General features: G+C 52.7%; 1 protein-coding gene across 1 annotated transcript; it reads right to left on the bottom strand.

Annotated features, from left to right (window-relative positions):
• Positions 1–1,687: 1,687 nt before the first annotated feature.
• Positions 1,688–5,490, bottom strand: LOC104469029 (keratin, type II cuticular Hb4-like). The gene is made up of 9 exons (XM_010083361.1): positions 5,161–5,490; positions 4,467–4,675; positions 3,896–3,956; positions 3,534–3,629; positions 3,119–3,283; positions 2,839–2,964; positions 2,268–2,488; positions 1,980–2,014; positions 1,688–1,899 (listed from the first exon to the last, which is right to left on the bottom strand). The coding sequence occupies exons 1-9, from the start codon at positions 5,488–5,490 to the stop codon at positions 1,688–1,690; spliced, it is 1,455 nt and encodes a 484-aa protein (XP_010081663.1).
• Positions 5,491–7,564: the final 2,074 nt, after the last annotated feature.

Genomic DNA, 7,564 nt, shown 5'->3' with positions numbered 1-7,564 from the left:
GGGGAGGGGTCTGGGGCACAGGCTGGGAGCTGGGTCTGCTCTGCCTGGGGGGGGGTCTCTGCGGTGGGACCTGGTCTGGTGCCAGGGTGGGAGGAAGGACGAGGGGGTGTAAAACCATCCAGTAGCTCCTGGTATCTGCCTTTGAGGAGTTCCCAGGCAACTCGAGGCAACGGGTGATGGTTTTAAGGGGATTTAGCAATCGATGGTGGTAATAAGAAGTTTCAGTTAACTTTATGCAAATTGCTAGAGCATCTTTGCTTAGTCAGTGCCCTCGAAATGTTTTTGTTTTGTTTGTTTTTCCTGGGGGGAAAAAAACCGTGTGGGGCTCCGCCCTGTCCGAGTGAAGACATCTAACCAGGGAAACGCTCTTCTGGTGCCTTGCTGGCAGCCAGCGGGGTTGTGAACACCCGGTGTTGGGTGGGATGGATCCTGCTCCTTGGGTGCAGGGGTGAGGAAGAAGAGAGCTGTGCCTTCGACCCAGTGATGCTCTGGAGAGGGGTGATAATGCCTCTCCCTGCATAGCCGCTCCCGTGCGTGAGGAACAGATGTGCTGGGGGTTATGGAAGACCATCGGGGTGCGGTGCCTGGGTTGGGAAGGAAGAGCTGGCAGTGGGTGGAGGGCTTGGCCGGTGCCAGACCCCTGTAAGCTTTGGTGTTTGAGATCCTGGAGCAGAGATGAGAATTAACCCCCTTTTCCCCAAATTAAGCTCTCAAATGAAGGTAGCTGGGTTGCTATGTCAATTTATTGGAGATGCAAGACTGAAATGAGAGTAAAAGCCACCGACAAAGTACATGGTCATTAGAAATAAATCACTGCTTCCTCTTTTCCTTCTGATAGGGTTAATGTACTAAACTGGCAGTTCGGTGTGCTAGGGACTGGATGGCTGGGAAGGCAATTGGTGCTGGCCCCGTGTGTTTAAGGTTGGGTTTGAGTGCCTTGAACAAGATCAGAGGAGCTTTGTGTCTTAGGGCCACACACGTCGGTGGATCAGCCCCTTTCGTACCTGACAGCGGACTGTAGTGCCCCATAACCCTTCCGTTATGGTGGCATTTATGGCAATGGATGAGCCAGACTATTAAAAAGGAAAGTTGAGGATCAGTTTCACAACAGGGAATGCAAGTACGTAAGCAATCTGCCTTCAGACAGCAACAGCTCTTGGAGTCTAACCTTTGGGGCAAATAATCAATGAATTGATGCCGTGCGTAGGGAACCTGCCAGCTGGGCAATTTTTGCTGAGTTCTGCTCGTGCCAGGGATGTGTGTGTGTAATGCAGAAGGCTGACTGATAAAATGAGGTTGATCCAGGGTGGGAGCTGCTAAGACAGCTGTCCCAGACAAAGCTCTAATGAGAACCCTCTTGGGCAGAAGGTGCCCCCTCTCCCACTTCATTTTAATCCCTGAATCTGTAGGAGTGGACAGACCAGGGAGCTACACCAAAGGCGTCTTGTTCTAACTGCATAACGGGAGCGATGAGGGGGATTTTCCCTCCTAGATTCCCTATCAGAAACAGCACAACTCTTGAGCACAGAAAAGACCTCTTTGCCTTTTGTATCCTCATGGAATGGAAAATGGGTGGGTGGTCCGGGGGAGCTGGGTGCACGCCGGCTCTGGCTTGACCGCTGCTGTGTGTTGGCAGAAAGGGATGGGTGGTGCTTTGTTTCCAGCCTTGCCATTTATCTCCAGCTCTTTACATGTTGCTCCTGGCTGACTTGGTTGTAGACACCACCATCGTGTGGGAGCTCCTCGTGCTCCTGCTGCTGACACTGTCACCGCCGCCCACCGCTGCGCCGCAGACCCCCACGTTGCTGGTCCGGCACCAGTTTCTCTTGGCTGATGTGTGGGTGCTTGTAAAGCTGGGCTCTGGGCTGTTGGCGAGACCTCCCTGCGAATGGCGAGCAGCTGTGAAAGGCAGAACAAAGCTGAGCTTCAGCTTAGGAAATGCCCTGGAGAAAAGGCAGAAGGTGAATATTCCCACTTACAGGTGTTGATGGCGAAGCCTTCTTCTGCACAGAGCCTGTAGGGAACAGGAAGAGGTTGCACATCATCAATCTATCTTCAAAGGCAAACCCTTTTAGCCTCAAATGTGAGCCTGACCCTCTCCAGCTTGGCTCTGGTCGTTTGGGTGGGTTTGCACTGGTGGAGGTCTATTGGGACGGATGGGAAGAACTGGACTGTGCGGTTGATTTGCAGCGTGGCAGCTCTGCGATAGCACCGTCCGGTTGGTTTGCTTTTCAAGACAGGCACCTGAAGTCGCTTGTGTCACCCACCTGCTCTCCTCACCCTCCAGCAGCTTCCTGTAGGTGACGATCTCCGTGCCCAGGGCCAGCTTGACGTCCATCAGCTCCTGGTTCTCGCGCAGCTGCCGGGTCAGCTCAGCCTTGGTCTGCTGCAGGGCTGCCTCCAGCTCGGCCAGTTTGTGCTTTGCATCCTTGACGGTCCTTTCCCCACGCCGCTCAGCGCTGGCCACGGCGGCTTCCAGCTTGCAGCGCTGCGAGGGGCAAGACGGGGTCTGAGCTGCCTCTTGCTCTCTTCAAACGTGGCGCGTTAGCAAGAGCCGGGTTTAAAGGCTGTTGTGCGTTCAGCCCAGCAGTGAGAGGGACACGGGATGTGCAGTGTCAGTCCTCCCTCGTGTTCCTCGCAGGGGATGGGATGCTGTAACTGCATCTGCCTCCGGGTGCTGCATGAACTGGGCTTTACTGCAGCCCTCGTTGGAGCAGCAGAGCCCCAGCGCATGAACACCCTTTGCAAGGTGCTACAGCTCTATTTTTTTATGGGAGCTCGCAGGAGCAACAATTCGCTTTCTGCCGCACTGAAACAACCAGACCTGGCCGTGCTCACCTGGTCCTTGGCGCTCCCAACGTCTCCGCTCAGTCTCTGGACACTCCGTCTCAGCTCAGCTATCTTGGTTTTTGTCTCTCGCAGGATGTCGGTGTTTCTGCCTGCAGTGGCTCGCAGCTCCTCAAACTAAAAAAGCCCCGAAGACATGGTTGCATATCCCCAAAACATGTGCTTTGAGTCAATCTGAGCAAATCAGGAAGGTGGGAAGCGTTTCTCTGGGTTCAAAGTTGGTCTGAAGAGAGACACTGCCCCCAGCCCTCCCTCTGCCGGGTTTTCTCACCTTGTTTTCATACCAGGCTTGTGCTTCTGCCCGGCTCCTGCGGGCGATGTCCTCGTACTGCGCCCTGACGTCCCCAGTGATGCCACCCAAGTCGAGATCTCGGCTGTTGTCCATCTGCACGACCACCAACGTATCGGCGATCTGGGCTCGCAGCTGGTGGGTTTGCTGGAGGGTGACATGGGGTTGAGCTGCTCAGAGGGATGCTGGTCCTGCTGGGCTCCCAGTCCAGCCCCAAGCTGGTGTGTCACCCCAGCCGCGTCCCCCTGGGTGGTGACTGCGCAGGGATGAATTTTGGATTCTCACCATTCACCACTGCCCTGCGTTACCCCCTCCACCCCTGTCCTTTGGGATAAGCAGCTTCTAAACCCAACTGGGAAACGCAAGCGATGGCTGGAGCAGCAGGGAGGCTTTTTACCTCTGCGTGGAACACTCTCAGGAATTCAGCTTCGTCTTTCAGGCTTTCCACCTTGGCTTGCAGCTCTGCTTTGTTTAAGAAAAAACAGTCGGCGTCCTGGAGGTGCGTTGGGGAGAGAAGAAGGAAGTTTGTTAGCGAGAGCAGACTCAGGGCTGCCCTTGGGGTGAGGGACTCGCGGTGCCGGTACCGTGACCGTGTGCCAGCTCCCGGTTACGCAGCTGCTGCCGATGTGAGTTCAAGCAAACCCAGGCACCGGCTCCTGCTCGTACTTGTTTCTGCGTCCTGCTTTCGGGAAATAAATCACCGCGTGCACCCCAAAGACCTGGACCCGGACAGCAGAGTTCAAACAGCCCCTTGCTCACCTTCTTCAGGGCAATAAGCTCACCCTCGGCGCACGTCCGCTGGCTGCATTCGTCCTTGTACCTGCGCGGGAACACGGGAGGTTTTGTTTGAGTTCAGCACAATTGCATCTTTGTTTGGGTTTCTGCAGGCCTTCTTGCAAGAAGTGAAACTCCTCATTTTTTTATTTTTTTTTTTTCCTTCTCCCCAAAGAGTGTTTTGGGATGCTTTGGTCTTGTTTCGTAGCCCATGGGAAAGCAAGCGTGTTTTTAGAGAGGTTTCAGCGTCTTTACAAATTTGCAGCAGGAGTGTTTTCATTCGACCTCTGCAGCAGCAAATAGCTGCTGAACATTTCTAAATATTAATTCCTTGAATTAGGAAGGGGAGAAAGGGAACCTGGAATCTTCCTTTTCCTCCATCCCTCTGTAAATTGGGACCTTGTTTTACATCGGGAGATCCTGGCAGATCTCTCAATCTACCCGCTAGTTCTCTGCGAGCCATTGACTGCTGCAAAAAGTTCATGGTCGCTGCCCGTTTACAAATCTCAAACAACATTTGGAGCCCTGCACTCACATTTCTCTGGTTTTCACTTACATTTTCTTGTTGGTTTCCAAAGCCTGCTGTGCTTCTCTCAGGTCTGTTTCTAACTGGGCTCTGTTGCACCCCAGTGCTTCCAGCTTCTTCTTCAAGGTACCGACACAAGCCTCTAACGCGGGCGGGATGGTGTCCTTGCGGTGTTTCTGACCCTGCAGAAAGCTCCACTTGGTCTCCAGCACCTTGTTCTGCTGTTCCAGGAGCCGAACCTGAATCGCAGAAAGCAAAATAGGAAACGAGATGAGGATGAAGAGCTCCTGAGAGCCAGCGCCCGTGCCACAGCAGTGAGGCGTGTTCCCGCTTTCGATACGGGCAAACGCAGCGTTGCCTGAGCCAGCGTGCTCTGGTTCTGGGGCTCCCATGTGGAAATGCACAAAATCTGAGCACCCCTAGAAAGGAGAGATTTGCAGTAAATGGGGATGTGTGGAGGGGAATGGAAGGAACTAGAAGGCTGATGAAAATGGTTTTAGCTTGTTCCCTCCCTGGAGAGATCAGAGCGATAGCGCCTGTACACCGAAGCTTCCCCAAAGGCAGTGGCTCATCAATACCTTGGTGTTCTGTTGGCACCCGTAGGCCAGTTACCCCCGGTGTCTAAAATGAGTTGTCTTGCAAGGATTTCATGCCCTTTCCGTGCCAGACACCTCACCTGGACTCTGTCCTGCAAACCGGAGCTGGGGAGGGGTTCTCAGCTCACCTGGTCAATGAAAGAAGCAAATTTGTTGTTGAGGGTCTTGATCTGCTCCTTCTCTTGGTACTTCACCGTTTGCACATTGGGATCAAGTTCCAGTTTGAGAGGTTGGAGGAGTTGCTCGTTGACGGTGATGGGTGTGATGGTGCACAGCCTGGAGACTCCACCAACCCGGTAGCCAAAGCCAGCTCCTCTGTAGCCGAACCCCGTGCCAGCTGCGCCAAAGCCGTATCCACGTCTCGGAGGAGGAGATCTTCCAACAGCTGTTCTGCGCCTGGAGAATCCCACACCATCAACACTTCTGCTGCTGAAGTAACCCAGACCACGGTAGCCCATGCCACCGCCCCAGTGACACGAGGCAGAGCTGAAGCTACGTCGATTCCCGGCAAGAGCTGTAGAGGAAGAGCTGAAATTCCTGACGGCACGGCCGGAGCGGATGCTGGAGGAGCAGCAGGACATGGTTGGTGGTGGGAGAGGGACCGCTGGCGCAGGCGATGTGCTGGGAGCAGATTCCAGGGTGCAGTTCCCTCTGGCCACAGCGGAGCATCTTCTTCCTTTTATTTGCGTGGAAAGCGGGGCGAGGCTGCATGAAACTTCCACAAAATGTTTATGATGCAAAGAATGTGAACTACTTAGCATACGTTGTGCTTACCGGTAGAGAAAGCGGCAGCGTGTTTCCCCATAAAGACTTGTTGAAGAACGCTGTTAAGTCAGAGGGGTCATGTTTAGGGCTTGTGTAAGAGCAACAAAAAATGGGAGTTGTGTTGGGTGAATTGTTTTCAGGAGACATGATAAAAAAGGCACATTCTCCTTTGTGTAGTTTGGATGAAGTGGAGCCCCGAGCCTTTGAAAATGTAAAATGCTTTTCTATCAAAGGAAATCTTTATGTTTTGTGGGTACGTCAGCTTGCAAGTGAGAGCTTTGAAGGAGAATGTGATTCAGCATGCTGTTTAATAAAAACTTTCATTAATAAATATGAATTTACCAAGAATCAATGAACAGTCTTGCAGGCAGGTTAGTGGTAAAAGACCATGTTTTGTTGGTTCTGCCTATAAAAAGGTGATGTGTTTTACTGCCAGGGAAACACCTGTGGGGCCAGATCTATTTCTCAAGGTGATTTTTCTGCGGGTTGCTGATATGGTGTTTACTTGGGGGGGATTGTTGATTAGTTAAAATGGAAACCAATGCTTGGAACATGGTGGCTTTTGCAGAAACTCTTATTTGCCAAATCCTCAGAAAACTGGTATCTCAGCGTGAAGGTTGGGTTCCCACTGGGTTTGGGGCAGGGCCAGGCTTGGTCCTTCGCCTCCTCCGTTGGGAAGCGTCCTCATTGCGGCATCAGCACTCGGGCTCTTCCCAGCTTTGCTGTTCACACACGTGGGCGTCCAGGTCCTTGGGAGGACGGGGATAGCGTTGGTGCCCGCGTCGCAGCGTGGGAGGGCGGCGTGCTCTGTAGGGGCAGGGTGGAAGTTCCAAGTGTGTGATGATGTTTTGTTTACTGCGTTTCTTTCCCCTTCCCTCTTCGGTGGTTGGTTACATTTCCAAGCCAAAATTACCGGCTTTGCTGCAGGGATCAGGGAGCTCTTGGATGCTTCGGTAGAGTTCATCTTGTGCTTGTCTGCAATCCTCATGTGTCGGACCACGTTGCTCTGGATTTTTAACTTTTTTGTTGCAATTGTGTCCATAGAGTGGAGGAGTGAAAACTTCTGTCACTGAATGTTCTCAACCCAGTTGTCTTCCAAGGCAAGCGGTTCCTTAGTGCACATACTGAGCTAACTCTGCACAGCATTGTTAGACAGCATTGCTGCCCAGGCTTTGCCAGACCTACAGAACCCAAGAGGAACAGGCAACCTTTGGGAAGAGCCAGTCTACAAACCTACAGCGTAAGGTAACGCAAAGAGCAAGTTTCATCGCAGTTGTGAACGTTGCAGGAAACGAGCAACGTGGACTGGACTGAAAGCTTTCACATCCCCCCAGTATTTTCTGTCTGTGCTGCTAGCAGGATGCTGCTGATCTGAACTGGTGGAGTGAGGACCCTCCTTTCAAACACTTTTTTTTTAGTATTTTGACCTGTAGGAGGTTGTAGAGGACACGAGTTTGACATTGGAGCTCTTCCCACTCACAGCCCTGTATCCCCCCAGGGTGGTAAAAGGAACACGGATGTCTCCAGAGCCAGTGATGCTGTTGCCACAGATGCCACCCCTGGTCACTGGACATCTGCTTCTGAACAGGGATCTGCTGCTGGAAGAGTAGCTGCCACCAAGGCATGGGTCAGTATCGCATGTGATGCTTCCTGGGAATCAGCACACAACTGCAAAGAAAATATTTCTGCTTGGGATTTACGTCCTACAGACCAGGTCCAGGGGGACTAGTGGGAATGGGGATTTGTCTGGTACTTAGAAGTATTCCC

Source organism: Pterocles gutturalis, unplaced genomic scaffold (assembly GCF_000699245.1).
Source record: "Pterocles gutturalis isolate BGI_N339 unplaced genomic scaffold, ASM69924v1 scaffold24730, whole genome shotgun sequence".
Classification (NCBI taxonomy): domain Eukaryota; kingdom Metazoa; phylum Chordata; class Aves; order Pterocliformes; family Pteroclidae; genus Pterocles; species Pterocles gutturalis.
The sequence above is the reverse complement of the archived record's forward strand: the minus strand, read 5'-3'. Positions and strand labels throughout refer to the sequence as shown.

Coding starts and splice junctions, on each gene's coding strand:
- LOC104469029 (XM_010083361.1), bottom strand. CDS start 5,490: ATGGGCTACCGTGGTCTGGGTTACTTCAGCAGCAGAAGTGTTGATGGT. Junction 2,965..3,118: donor AAGCCTGGTATGAAAACAAG/GTGAGAAAACCC, acceptor GGGCTTTTTTAG/TTTGAGGAGCTGCGAGCCAC. Junction 1,900..1,979: donor AGGCTTCGCCATCAACACCT/GTAAGTGGGAAT, acceptor TGCCTTTCACAG/CTGCTCGCCATTCGCAGGGA.